At 40.0% G+C, this 14,873-nt stretch overlaps 1 protein-coding gene across 2 annotated transcripts; it reads left to right on the forward strand.

Moving 5' to 3' along the window:
* The first annotated feature begins 1,678 nt into the window (after positions 1-1,678).
* Positions 1,679-14,142, forward strand: sncga (synuclein, gamma a). 2 transcript variants are annotated; one of them, XM_041788893.1, is made up of 6 exons: positions 1,679-1,912; positions 8,505-8,546; positions 9,069-9,196; positions 9,477-9,500; positions 11,928-11,985; positions 12,562-14,142. In XM_041788893.1, the coding sequence occupies exons 1-5, from the start codon at positions 1,792-1,794 to the stop codon at positions 11,979-11,981; spliced, it is 369 nt and encodes a 122-aa protein (XP_041644827.1). In that variant the 5' UTR covers positions 1,679-1,791; the 3' UTR covers positions 11,982-11,985; positions 12,562-14,142. The 2 variants fall into 2 exon arrangements, with proteins under 2 accessions (XP_041644827.1, XP_041644828.1); XM_041788894.1 differs by lacking the exon at positions 9,477-9,500 and having other exon boundaries at positions 12,562-14,141.
* The last annotated feature ends 731 nt before the right edge of the window (positions 14,143-14,873 follow it).

Here is a 14,873-nt window from a genome sequence, read left to right on the forward strand (position 1 = left end):
TTGGCATGATGTTCTTTTTATCAAATGCTGTGTTATTTTTACTCCAGATGTAACGGGCCGCACACCTTCCAGAAAGTTCAACTTTTGTCTCCATGTTTTCTCCATTTGTGGATAATGGCTCTGACTGTGGTTCACTGGAGTCCCAAAGCCTTGGAAATGGGTTTGTAGCCTTTTCCAGACTGATAGATTTCAATCACTGTGTTTCTCATTTGTCCTTGAATTTCTTTGGATGATGCGTTTCTTTCTGAGATCTTGTAGTCTACTTCACTTTGACTGACAGTTGCTATTTAAGAGATTTCTTGATTCAACAAATCTGGTGGTAATCAGGCCTGGGTGTGGCCAGTGAAACTGAACTTAGCTTTCTAAGAACTGTGGTTAATCACAGTTAACTCATGATTTAATGAGGGGGCAATTACTTTTTCACATAGGGCCAAATAGGTTTGGATTTTTTCCCCCTTAATAAATAAAATCATCATTTAGAAACTGCATTTTGTATTTACTTGGGTTGTCTTTATGAGATATTAAAACTAGTTTGATGATCTGAAACATTTAAGGGTGATAAATATGCAAAAAAAAAAAAAAAAAAAAAAAAAAATCAGGAATCTTAAAGGGAGCACATACTTTTTCACAGCACTGTGAGTGCACAAAGTCAATATTTCATGGTAGTGGTGTGGAGATTAAGGTTGTCCTTTGGTTAAAACTGCTTATAATGTGCTGCAGCATTTGCAGAGGGGTCGACCTTCGCCCAGCAGATATGGAAGCTTCTGCTCATTGTTCATCCTGGTGAATTGTTTTTGTTTGCTGGTAAAAGCGGAAAGAATTTGCCTCTGATCACACTGTAGAATGGGCAGGTGTTTAGAAAGTGAAGCTCTGTTTCCTCCTCCTGTTGGCTGCAGCGGGTGCGCAGTCTTCTTTAGGGACCCGTCTTCGTCTTTGGCCTCCTGTCTTGATGGCGAGGTTGTGTTGACTTTTCATAGTCAAACATTTTTAGCCAGATGTGAATGTGAATTTCTAATTTGATGAACTGGAATGTGTTTCTCTTTGGGAAAATCATACTTTTGTTTGTGGTTAGATTGACTGTCAGAGCTCAGGTGTTGGAGAAACTGTGCAGAAGATCCAGGTGCTGCTGTAGTCCTCCTTCAGTTGGAGAGAGGAGCAGATCATCTGCATACAGGAGGCACTTGACTTCAGTATCTAACAGAGGGATACTAGATGCTGCAGATTGTTCTGGAGCCTGGTAAAAACACAATTTGTGATTTGTGGAGCACACTGTGGTCAGAGAAAATCCAGGAGTCTGTGATTGATGAAAGTACAGACAATTTTTCCTAGATTATTTTCAACACAGATCCCAGTAGTTATTGGGATCATGTTTGTCCCCTCTTTTATGGATCAGTGTCAATAGTCCTTGGCTCCAAATATTGGGGAAGATCCGAGAACTGATGACAATGTTAAAATGTTTTGGAATAGCTAATTGGAATTTGAGGTCTGTCAATCTGTTGGTTTTATTCATGGTGTCATCAACTCCACAGGCCATTTTAGTTTTTAGAGACTATGTGACCCTCTTTCCCCCCTCTCTCTCTCTCCCTCTCTCTCTCTGGCAACAAAACAAGAGTCACAACTAGCTGCTATATTTCTCCCTCCCTCTCTCTCTCTCTCTCTCCCCACCCCTTCTCCCTCTCATCCATTAGCAGGAAGAACAGATCGCGGCGGAGGAGAAGAGACGAGGCAGCAGAGGCAGACAGAGCAGGAGAAGAAGAAGAAACGAGAGACAAACCAAAGAAGAAAAGCAGCATGGACGTCTTCAAGAAGGGATTCAGCATGGCCAAGGAGGGTGTGGTCTCCGCTGCAGAGAAGACCAAGGCCGGGGTCGGGGAAGCCGCCACCAAGACCAAGGAGGGGGTCCTCTACGTCGGTGAGAGGGTGGATGGATGGATGTGAAGTTCTATAAAAGAACATTTTATTAGAAGAGTAATCACCAAACAAAGTTGTAGACTTGGATAGCAGTGGAACTATTTAAAAAGAAGGTCGTCTCCTCGCTGTGAGGAAAAATTTGAGTCTGATTAGTCCACGAGTAGATCTGTGAGTCTGTTAGGGTGGAGCGATGGATGATGATAAAGGGTTAATAAATGAGTAAAGTGATACTGTGCCAACGGCTGGGATGGATGGAGGGAGCGGCAGAGGGATGGAGGGAGTGGTGGGTGGTGGACGAGCAGGAGGAGAAATAAAGACAGATTTTAGCAGAAGTACGGGTGGTTAGAAGCAGAAAAAACATTTGCTGAGCAGTAGGTTTTTTTTAGAATTTAAAGACCAAGGACAGGAAGGACAAGACAAGGACACCAGCGGGACATTGGAGGGGGAAACGGAGCTGAAGGGAGTGGCAGGAGGAGGACAAGAAGCTGACTCTTAAAATATTCACGGTGAAATTCATCTCCACATCATCCATTAAAGTTTAAGACAGAGGGAGGGGATTATCAGAGGACAGAAGACTGATGGACGGAGCGTGACTCAGCTATAAAAACTATCTCTAAAAGGAACATGACTCAGCATAAATATTTAACATCAACAACATTAACAATAACCTGTAACCCTAACCTTTAATCTGACACCAGAGAGAATGTTACCTGGGCCAATCTTAGTGCTTCAGCATACCTGGATATTTTGGACTGTGCTATGCCTCAGACTGTGTGGCAACAGTTTGAGGAAGGCACTTTTCAACATGACTGTGCCTTAGAGCACAAAGCAAAGACTATAAAGACATGGTTTGATCTGTGCAGTGTGGAAGAACTTGACTGGCCTGCACAGAGCCCTGACCTCAGCCCCATCAAGAACCTTTAACGTGAACTGGAACAGAGATTGTGAGCCAGGCCTTCTGGTCCAATATCAGTTCCTGACCTAAAAAATGCTTTAACAATAGTTATGATTGTAATGATAGTTAATATAATTAAGAAAGTAAAAATAAAACAATAGTTCTGATAGTAAGATAGTTTCAATAGTTACAATAGTTTCCATAATTCAGAGAGTTTTGAAAGCTAAGATAGGTACAATAGTTTAAATAGTTAAGGAAGTTACAATATTTACAACGGTTACTAAACTGATAGATACAATAGTTGTGATAGTTATAATAGTTAAGATAGTTTCAATAGTTCAGACAGTTTTTATAGTTCCCATAGTTCAGATAGTAAAGGAAGTTACAATAGTGATGATAGTAGTGATATCTAAGAAAAGTTTGACATTTATGACAGTAATGATAGTTTAGATGTTAGTATAGTTAAAAAGTTATGCTAGTTAAAACAGTTGTGATTATTTAGATACAACAATATGAAAGTTATGATAGTTATTATTTTGAATAGTTATTATAGATATGAAAGTTACGATAAGTAAGATAATTTCAGTAATAGTGAAAAGAGTTCAAATAGTATGTGTAGTTATGGTAGTTACAATAGTCAAGATAGTAGAGAAGGTAACAATAGATGAGATATGATAGATTCAGAGGTTACAATAGTCACAAACTTGAAATTAGTTTTAGGGTTTAAGATAGTTCAGATCGTTTTGATAGTTAAGAATGTTATAATAGTTAAGATATTTAAGATAGGATTGAAAGTTACGATAGCTATGATAGTTACAACAGTTACCATAGTTAAGATAGTAAAGGAAGTTACAATAGTTATGATAGTATTGATAATTTCAAAAGGTATGACAGTTACGACAATTATGATAGTTTAGATATTTGAAAAGTTACAACAATTTCAACAGATGTGGCAGTGAGATAGTTACGATGGTTACAATGGTTTTGGGGGGTAAGGGAAATGATAGTTATGATATTTAAAATAGTGCAGAGCTTAAAAATAAATGACAATTCTGATAGATACCACAGTTACAATAGTTACTATAGATAAGATAGTTAAGATACGATATATATGATAGTTACGATGGGCATGACAGTTTCAGTAGTTACAATAGAATAGTTCAAACAGTATGTATTATTATGATCATGACAATAGTCAAGATGGTAAAGTAAAAATAGTTAAGATGGTTACAATGGAAACAATATTTAAAATAAGCTAAAAATTAGTTTTAGGAGTTACAATAGTTCAAATAGATTTGATAATGACGATAGTTAATGCTTGTGCCCTCCTTGGGCATTTTTGGCCATTTTTCTCAACCTTTTTTTTTTTTTTTAATTTGGGATCAATTTGTCAGTTTCACAGCTTGTGGTATGAATTTTTACATACTAGTTAATTTTTTGAAATCTAACATGTTTTACTCTTAAATGTCATTCATACTCTCAAAGAATTTTGTACCCTCGGGACACCTTCAAGGCAAAAATGTACACATACAAAAAAACTGCTATTAAATCACCATACATCAATATTTTTCTACTTTTTTTTCATAAATCTCTTTAACAACTTTAGACCTGCTTAGAACTACCAAACATTCAACAATTTTCAAGATTTTAACCCTTTAAATGTCAGTTTGATTATTTGAAATATTTTATTTTCTACTACAAAAAACACAAAAAGTGAATTAATTTCCATAAAATTAATAGTGGAAAGACGGGACTTTGGTGCTGATGAGAGTCTTGGATGGGTCAAGGATTAGCAACAAAATTGATTTGGCTGAACTTGTATTTTACCTGTAGCTTAAACATTCGGGCACCCTCCTTCGAGGCAAAAATGTACATGTTAAGAAAACTGCCATTAAATCAGCATACATCAATATTTTTTTCTACTTTTTTTTTTCCATAAATCTCTTAAACAAGTTTAGACTTGCTCAAAACTACCAAACATTCAACAATTCTCAGAATGTTAACCCTTTTAAACTTACACAAAACTCTCCATAATATAATGGGCAAAAATGCAAGAATTTGGTGCGTGGTCCTACAATGAGTAAATGCTGGAATCCGGTGGAATACGGTAAAAATGTCAAATTTCACTGGGCTTCTTCACATTGAAATGCTGACATTAAAGAATGCATGATTTTATACTACAATGACAGTGAGATTAAAAAATGTGCTTTAAATGGAAGTCAATGGGGTCATTTTTGCTTTGAAGATGTCAAGAGGGTATTTCTGACATTACATAAAAAATATCAATGCAATCACATCAATATTGTTGCTCATCTTTTACCCATCCAAGACTCTCATCAGCACCAAAGCCCCATCTTTCTACAATTTTTCTTATATATGAAAAAATATTCACTTTTTGTGTTTTTTTGTAGTAAAAAATAAAATCTTTCAAATAATCAAACTGACATTTAAAGGGTTAAAATCTTGAAAATTATTGAATGTTTGGTAGTTTTGAGCAGATCTAAAGTTGTTTAAGACATTTATGAAAAAAGTAGAAAAAAATATTGATGAATGGTGATTTATGGCAATTTTTCTGTACGTGTACATTTTTGCCTTGAAGGTGTCCTGAGTGTAATAAATTTGAGGAGGACACAAGGGTTAAGATAGTTACAATAATTCAGATAGTTAAGAAAGTATTGAAAGTTAGGAAAGTAATGATAGTCATGATGCTTAAGGCAGTTCTGAAAGTAACATTAGTGACGATGGATACAATAGATGCAACAGTTCAAATAGTTACAATAGTTAAGACCATTTTAAAGGTTACAATAGTTTCCATTTTTCAGATAGTTTTGATATTTATGATAGCTACGGTAGTTAAAGAGGTTACGATAGTTGGGATAGTAATAAAAAACAACAGCCACGCAGAAGCTAAAAGCATGGCAGATGGGGGAAAAGAAGACTGCAAAACTCCTTGAGGCCCTCTAAGGACTTAAAGAGGATCTGACCAAACATATTGACAAGAAGACATCTGACATTTAAAATACTCTGACTGAAATCAAGTCTTTCCTCTCCATGCTGTCAGAGCAGGACATGGAAACACGGGTGGCTGCAAACGAGGATGTAGCTTGGATATAACTGTAGACAAGTTGACCACACTTCTCCATTAAAACAAGAGCAACGAGCCACAGTGCTGGCTCCTCTTGGGTAGAAGAGGTTTTCTCTCTTCTCCTGATCCATCTTGACAAAAGTTTCATCCACCTTACACTCCACTGTTCCTTGGTACAGCAGCGTTTACTTGTCCAGCTGACTGTATTGCTGAAGCTGAGCATGTGAACTGCCTTATTTGTCAATTTCCTTGAGCCTTTTGACAAAAAAATGAAAATCTGCAAATGATTGGTCAATACTCCCTATAGAGGGAAGAAAGCAGATCCATTAGAGGAGGTAAAGACTGCAGCCTGATCAAATAAACATGAGATAGTGAGATGCTGCCTGATGAACGGGGTTAGCTGAGTGCATCCTCCTTCACTTCTGTCTGCTTCCTGTTAGAAACAACTGCAGTGCTTTAGAGCTCTGTGTCTGTGTGGCCTGTTTCTGTTGTCTGATCAACAGACGATGAAACACAGACATTATTCACTCCAACAAAGACTCTGTTCAGTTGACCCATCACATGTCTGAGCTGCAGGACGCCCACGTCAGAACCAGTGCTCCTAGCGAGACCAGACAACTCCTCCGGTTCATTGTATCACTATTTCTTTGGTTTGTTATCTCACAGACATGGATGAGAGGAGAGGTACCTTTTGTTTATTTGTGGTCTGTGAGATAAAAAAAACAAAGTACCCCTCCTCCAATCCTTCTGTATGGCCTACTTTTTGGGATGTATAATTGAAACAGACAAACTAATCTCCTATAGGAACCTTAAAAGATGAGTTGATTTTTATGGCTTACTAGACTATAAAGAGAAAAAACTATGAAAATAATCAGAAGCTATTTAATGTTTGATATTTCATGCTGTAATAAAGGAGTAATGCAGAAAGTTTTAGTATGGGTGACCCAGGGAGTGGCCAGTGCTAACAGAGCTATAGTTTCAACAGAGTTTGGGGACAGCTGCTCTGAACGCTGATGGATGAAAAAAAAAAAACAAAAATCAGATATTCATCTCTGACTCTAAAAAAATGACATGGTAAACATTCACAGCAGGCCAATGTGATCCTTCAAGTCACCTGAGGTCATGGATCTGTATTTATTCAGATTCCTGAATATTTCCTATTTTATTTTGTAAGTTAATTTACCTTCCATACCCTGCCTCTCATTACCACTACATATCTTGTTGTCCCCTTTTTGTCAGGGTGCTGAACCCACCATCCTGTCTGGGTACAACATCCAAGTTGTTCCTGGTATTGGCTATTCCTGGTAATGGCTGTTCCTGGTATTGGCTATGCCTGGTAATGGCTGTTCCTGGTGTTGGTTGTTCCTGGTGTTGGTTGTATCCCGGTAATGGCTGTTCCTGGTGTTGGCTGTTCCTGGTGTTGGCTGTTCCTGGTGTTGGCTTTTCCTGGTGTTGCTGTTCCTGGTGTTGGCTATTCCTGGTGTTGGTTGTTCCTGGTGTTGGTTGTTCCTGGTGTTGGCTGTTCCTGGTGTTGGCTATTCCTGGTAATGGCTGTTCCTGGTGTTGGCTATTCCTGGTAATGGCTGTTCCTGGTGTTGGCTATGCCTGGTAACGGTTGTTCCTGGTGTTGGTTGTATCCCGGTAATGGCTGTTCCTGGTGTTGGCTGTTCCTGGTGTTGGCTTTTCCTGGTGTTGGCTATTCCTGGTGTTGGTTGTTCCTGGTGTTGGTTGTTCCTGGTGTTGGTTGTTCCTGGTGTTGGCTATTCCTGGTAATGGCTGTTCCTGGTGTTGGCTATTCCTGGTAATGGCTGTTCCTGGTGTTGGCTATGTCTGGTAACGGCTGTTCCTGGTGTTGGTTGTTCCTGGTGTTGGTTGTTCCCTGTAATGGCTGTTCCTGGTGTTGGCTGTTCCTGGTGTTGGCTATTCCTGGTGTTGGTTGTTCTTGGTAAAGGCTGTTCCTGGTGTTGGTTGTTCTTGGTAAAGGCTGTTCCTGGTGTTGGTTGTTTCTGGTAAAGGCTGTTCCTGGTGTTGGTTGTTCCTGGTGTTGGTTGTTCCCGGTAATGGCTGTTCCTGGTGTTGGCTGTTCCCGGTAATGGCTGTTCCTGGTGTTGGCTGTTCCCGGTAATGGCTGTTCCTGGTGTTGGCTGTTCCAGGTGTTGGCCATTCCTGGTAATGGCTGTTCCTGGTGTTGGCCATTTCTGGTGTTGGTTGTTCCTGGTGTTGGCTGTTCCAGGTGTTGGCCATTCCTGGTAATGGCTGTTCCTGGTGTTGGCCATTTCTGGTGTTGGTTGTTCCTGGTGTTGGCTATTCCCAACGATGGATTTACCAGTGTTGGCCATTCTTGGAGTTTGCTGTTCCTGGTACTGGTATAGACATACACTTCCATCTATAACCTCATCTGCCTCTGTAGAACACAATAATATTTCAGGTCAACAGGAAGTTATTGAAGTCGAAAAATCAGATAAACTGTCAAATACTTCGAAGAACAGATAACTAAAAATTCCATCCCATATGATGTTTTAAATATATTGGATCACAAAACATTATCAGGTGAGCAATTCAAAAAAATGGATAAAAATTTCAGCTAACATTTCTTTTCTTTGTTGTTTTCAGGAAACAAGACCATGGAGGGAATGGCAACAAGTGTTAACACAGGTAAGCTAACACTGCTCACCAAAACCCACTTGGCATCTGTCCCTGATACCTAACCCTCTGTTTATCCTATCCTATCCTATCCTATCCTATCCTATCCTATCCTATCCCGATCTATCCCATCCTATCCTATCCTATCCTATCCTATCCCATCCCATCCCATCCTATCCTATCCTGTCCTGTCCTATCCTATCCTATCCTATCCTAATCTGTCCTATCCTATCTTATCTTATCCTATCCTATCTTATCCTATCCAATCCCATCCTATCCCATCCTATCCTATCCCATCCCATCCCATCCCATCCCATCCTATCCTATCCTATCCTAATCTATCCTATCCTATCCTATCCTAGCCTATCCTATTTTATCCTATCCAATCCCATCCCTTCCCATCCCATCCCATCCCATCCCATCCCATCCTATCCCATTCCATCCCATCCCATCCTATCCTATTCTATCCTATCCTATCCTATCCCATCCTATCCAGATTATTCACTCACTGTTGTTAATCTTTCCTGTTCGCAGTTGCCCAGAAGACAAATGAACAAGCCAACATTGTTGCAGACACCGCAGTCAGTGGAGCCAATGAGGTTGCCCAGGCAACCGTGGAGGGGGTGGAGAACGCAGTGCTGGCGAGTGGATTGGTCAGTGCGGTGAGTTTTTAGTGCCACATGATTTCTGTAATTATAGATTATTATAAATCTTTCTTTATTTTTGACTGATTACTTTAATGTTAATTTTAAATACTGACTAGGAGGATGTAGAGTCTGAGGACAGTTTAGACTAATTGAGAAGAAATACAGATTTTTTCACCATTCTTTTTGAGAAAACATCTGATTTATTATTCATTAAAGTAATCATCAACATTGTGTTGATAACTTTCCCTTTCTTTCTTTCATCACTCTTAAATCTCCTGTGGTTGGCTGTATAAAGGAGGAGGTACACGTGTCTGATGAGGTGCCTGATTGGTGAACGACTGCACGGCATGATGATCATTGATAACATTTTAACTCTCAAATGCTTTTAAGACTCACAGCTCTGCTGCTTCTTCATCATTGGTCAGAGGAAATGAGGCTGTTTTATGTTATTTAAAGGTGTGGAAGAAGAATAAAAAAAATACTGATGATTATTAGAAAATATTTCAACTGTGCAGATGGTGAGAGCCTGTCTGCTGGGCCAGTTCTACTCACACTGGAATAGTTGAACCATTTAACCCTTTGGTTCGAAAGACTGTCAGGTTTTAGTCCTGTCTGGATCTGACAAAAAGGTTCAAGAATGAATCTCAGCATGAGAACAAGGATCCATCCATCCATCCATCCATCCATCCATTTTCTACCTTGTTTATCCTGTTTGGCATTTGCGGGGGGCTTGAGCCTATCCCAGCTGTCATTGGGCGAGAGGCCTGATTACAGCCAGGACTGTTTATTAAATCAACTGCAAGGCTGACATATAGAAAACAACAAGGCACACTCACACCTACGGGCAATTTAGAGTCAGTCTAAATCTAAATCTAACCAGCATGTCTTTTGACTATGGGAGGAAGACGGAGTACCCAGAAAAAACCCATGCATGCAGTAGGAGAACATGTAAACTCTGTAGAGAAAGAGTATATGAATGAATGGGTTTTCTGTCTACATGAACTAACATGGCTGTCTCCTTTACTCATCACAGACTTCATCTCCTGTTCTAAGACTTTACCCATAACCCTAATGCAGGGTTTCTCTCATGGTTGAACTCTTCAGCACCTACACAGGCGGTTGTAATAACCTCTGTAGACACCATCATGTTTCTCCCAGAACAACCTCGGTAGACCAGCTGCTATTTCCTGAGGGGGTTAGAAAGTTACACTCAGAGGTGGTCAATGAACTTAAAATACAATTTATGGACTGAGGAATGAGATTTTAGTTTTAAAGGAGCTATCATCTAAATCTTGACCATCCGAATTGATCCTGTTCTGTTTTAATTTTTTTTTTTTTTTTAAGTTTTCTGATCAGTCTGAATCTGCTGATTCTTTCTGGACAAAGATACTCAGGGGCCAAACATCCAAGTCAACCTAAACTACCAGCAGCTGGTTATTTTCCTCCTGAGGTCAATGACAACCAGGGTCAGGGAGGCCTACTCTACACCTGTCCGTTAGACTTTTTTTCTTGGCCCTCTTTGGCATCCATACATGAGTGATCTTCTACTTATTAGTAATTACGAATTGTGTAACATGAAAAACAACACAAAGTCAGCATTGATTTTATTTGTGAAAATAATTAACCCAATAAAGATAGGCACTTTCAGTACGGGTGCCATGAAAAACAACAAGATTAAAAGAGATAAAAGAATTACAGTGATGCTGTTTATCATCGTCCTGTCCCAAACTTTAACCCAAGGTTAACGCCAAACCCTAACCTCCAGTGTTAGTCAAGGTTAACGCCTTACCCTAAACTCCTATGGTAGTCAAGGTTAACATCTAACCCTAACCTCCAGTGTTAGTCAAGGTTAACGCCTAACCCTTACTGTTCATTTAAAGTCAAGGTCAATATCTAACCCTAAACCTAACCCCCAATGTAAGTCAGAGTTAACACCTAACCCTAGCCTCCAATGTAAGTCAGAGTTAACACCTAACCCTAGCCTCCAATGTAAGTCAGAGTTAATGCCTACTCTTCAATGTTGCCTAACCCTAGTACCTCACCCTTACTCTAACTGTCCCTTCTTAAAGACTCTTTTAACCCTGAATACAACAATTTGGCCCCTAAAGCTGAAACCACTGTTATCCCGAGAAAACCATCTAAAATCTAGCCCCGGAGCCTTAAACCTTACCCTGTGGAAGAAAGGCTATACAGGAGACCTCTCCTGGAATCGTTGACATCACCCCATCTGAGCCTGCAGATCTTCAACTTCAGATGTTCTTAACAAGTTGGACAACCTAAACTAGGGTTCTTCTCCTATCTACTGTCTCCTTCTCTCTTCCTCCTGCTGGTGGCAGTGTGTAGGGTTGTAGAGAAGCCTAATCTAGCACAGGGAGGGGTTCTAACCTTCTGCTTCATCTTCCAGTCCCACCACTCTCCTGGTCTCCTCTATCCCCTCCTCCATCCAGAGGAGTTCACCACTCTCTTCATGATCTTATTCTTTGGGTCCAAAGGCATATGGTTGGGAGGATTCCCGGAGTGAGAACTATACAACTGGTGTCATCAGGGATCGTGGGGAACTCAATATGAGATGAGATTTCCCCTAAACCTAACCCTGACCCAACCAAATAGTGGGAGTGCAGTGTTGAGTCATGTCAGTCATAGTGAGACCGCCTACAGTGACGTGTTGTTCTGGGAGAAATGGTGTTGTACTGAGAGGTTTAGTTCAAGGTTAGATCATGTGACCTCCTCTTTGTTCTTCCTGCAGACCTCAGTCCAAAAAACAGAAGGTGGTGGACAGCCGGAGCAGACCGCTCAATAATCAGGTAAAAACATTATTTTTGGTATTTATTCATCTCTGGATTTGGACTTTGATAATTGATCCTCTGGTTGTGATTATTGATCCTCTGGTTGTGATTATTGATCCTCTGGTTGTGATTATTGATCCCTCTGGTTCTGTTAATTAGAACCACTGAAATCAAAGTAGCTACAACACAGATGCCAACAACTGAAAGAAAAATGCAAGTCACTGAAGACAAAAACACAGGTCATGTTTCAATGACTTGTGTTTTTGTCATCAGTGACAGTTATTTCTCAGCTACTTGGATTTCAGTCACTGCTATTTGCGTTTGTGTTTTTTGTCACTGAAAAGTGTTTTGTATATGCATTCATGTTAGACCCCGTTGCCACTTTAGAAAGCTGATGTTGGAAAAAAAAAGATGCTGTTAGAGTAGCAACCTTCTGTTTTGTGATTGGATGGCTGGATCAACATGATCCTGGTCTTTTAGGGATTTAATGGAGCTTCATTCATCTAAAGTTGTTGAAGTTTAATGTAACTGATTGTTTAATGTCCTGTTTTGAATAACCTATAACTGACTTCCTGTCTTCTGTTTCCATCTCAGACTGTCATTGGTCAGACATACTGTCACTTCCTGTTGCTGCCCGTCCAATGAGAAGCCAGAAGAGAACCCTCAACATATATGGCTGTCACTCTACCCATTTCCCTCTGATGTTAGCTAACCCTCAGGCTTCATCTAAACTAATCTAACCTCACTAGCCAATAGGAATCCTCCCCTCTTGTTGTCATGGTAATTTGCCTCTGCATCATCATTTAATAAAACCTTTAATCCACTTATGGTCAGACGACCAGGATGTCTGCAGCTCTCTGCCGTGGGTGAAGACATCATATAGATCTAATCATAGATATTCACATATAGATGCAACGTATGCACTTCTGAGATGTGACACATGGACGCCATATTGGAGAGGGGACAAACATGAATCCATTGTAGAAGCTGTGATTTATAAGGTAAAGGACATCATAATGGGGGTACTGGCGAAGACTTTTGGAGGTCTAACTTTGAAATAGATTGATGTTTCAGTGAATTAACATTTTAACCTATGTGGATCAGATGCTAGTGGGCCTCTACCATAAAGACCGGATGTAGTGTCAGCCCTTTGGATGATTTTTTTCTGTTAAAGACACCTGTCAGAGAAAACTGATTCACTAAAATCCACACTGGGAGGCACATGAGATAAGATAAAATGTTTTTTCAGCCTCTTTAGCATCCATACAAAAAAAAAGATGGGGAAGTTTTAAAAGTTGAGCAGTGACTGAGACAATGTCTGAAAAGCCCAGCTATTTTAAAGACCACACCAACCATGGTCACATTCTAGCTGTGACTGAGGACCAACTGGTCAGGGCTCAGTGGATGAGGGAAATATGTGGAGAGGAGGAAGTTTAAAAATGTTAACAGACTTTATGTAACAAACTCAGCTTTTTAACAGTTAAATCGAGGGGGTTTTAGTCCCCAGAGGGATTTATTTCATGCCCCTTTCTGCTAAAGAGGCTGGTGTTTTTAGGGCAGATTTAGATCTAATCTGGTTCATCATAATTAGACCTCCACTGTCACTGACTCACATTCAATCATCAGCTGGCGTTGCACCTCTTCAATATGGTGGTGATGTGACACATATCAGAAGGCTGAACCCAGTGTCTACCTGTACATATCAGCAGTCAAATATTAGCATTTTTAGACCAAAGTGACCTATAGGCCCGCCTATGCTGACAATCACCTAGGATACCGCCATAAGACTTCAAATACACGCCACTGCAAGGGCACACACTGTCAATACACACAGAAACATGAAATACATACACTAATTATACACATGATTTATATACACTCTATTCACACACTAATAAGCAGTAAACGAGAGCTTTAACACTCTCATAGGGCTGTAAATGGGGTAGCTGGTGTAGTGGATACAGCTTGTGCAGCTGGTCCAGCTGTTGTAGCTGGGGTAGCCGGTGTAGCGAGTGCAGGTTGTGTAGCTGGTGTAGTAGTGGGTGTGGTTGGTGTAGCTGGGGTAGGTGAGGTTGAAGCTGGTGCTGCAAAAATTAACCTGAATGAGAATCTACACAGATACTAACTGAGCCTCTGAGCTGATCTGTTTTTCTTTGAAAACTTCAAGTTAAAATAAAATGTTTTAAATCCTATTTGTCTCCGTTTCTTCAATTGTGTGACTTTAACGGTCTGACTTTTCCGACTTTTCCCACCCTGGTGGTAAAAAAGAAATCTGTCATCCATGTTTCATACAGACAGACAAAGAATCTTTGTAAGGATTCCCTCTGCTAAAGCCTCAGTTATGCTCTTTGAAACACATATAGATCAACAATGCTCTACGTTTAAAACAAATATGGATCCAGACTGAGTTGTCTGTCCCTACAGAGCAGTTAAACAGCAAAGAATCAGTCAATGAATTACTTCTTCCATTGACCTTAACAACAGTTGACAAGGCTAACAGAGATGACTAAGCACAGAGAGGCATCCGCAGTGTCAAACATTTATCTTCACTGTGCAGCAACGATAAAATCCAATAATGATCGAGGGTGAACCTTTGTTAGCCTATGCTAACAGATAATGGAAACAACCATTAACAGGCTAACAGATAGCCTCTCATCAGCATTTATCTTGGTCTAAGGTTACTTCACACCCAAGATGTTTGGTCCTTTTTGAACAAACCGTGCTACATTTCCCTGGATAGTCTGGATCATTTGGTGTAGTGTGAAAGCTTAATCAAACTCTGGTGTGTACCAAATGATGGTTATGGTTACCGCAGATGAAAGAGAGTTGGTGTCCCTTGCCTATGGTGCCTCGGGGTGCAGGATTTGCATTTTCACACCCTTACACTACATCTCACATACCTAAGA

The sequence above is a fragment of the Cheilinus undulatus genome, linkage group 6 (genome assembly GCF_018320785.1).
Source record: "Cheilinus undulatus linkage group 6, ASM1832078v1, whole genome shotgun sequence".
Lineage (NCBI taxonomy): Eukaryota > Metazoa > Chordata > Actinopteri > Labriformes > Labridae > Cheilinus > Cheilinus undulatus.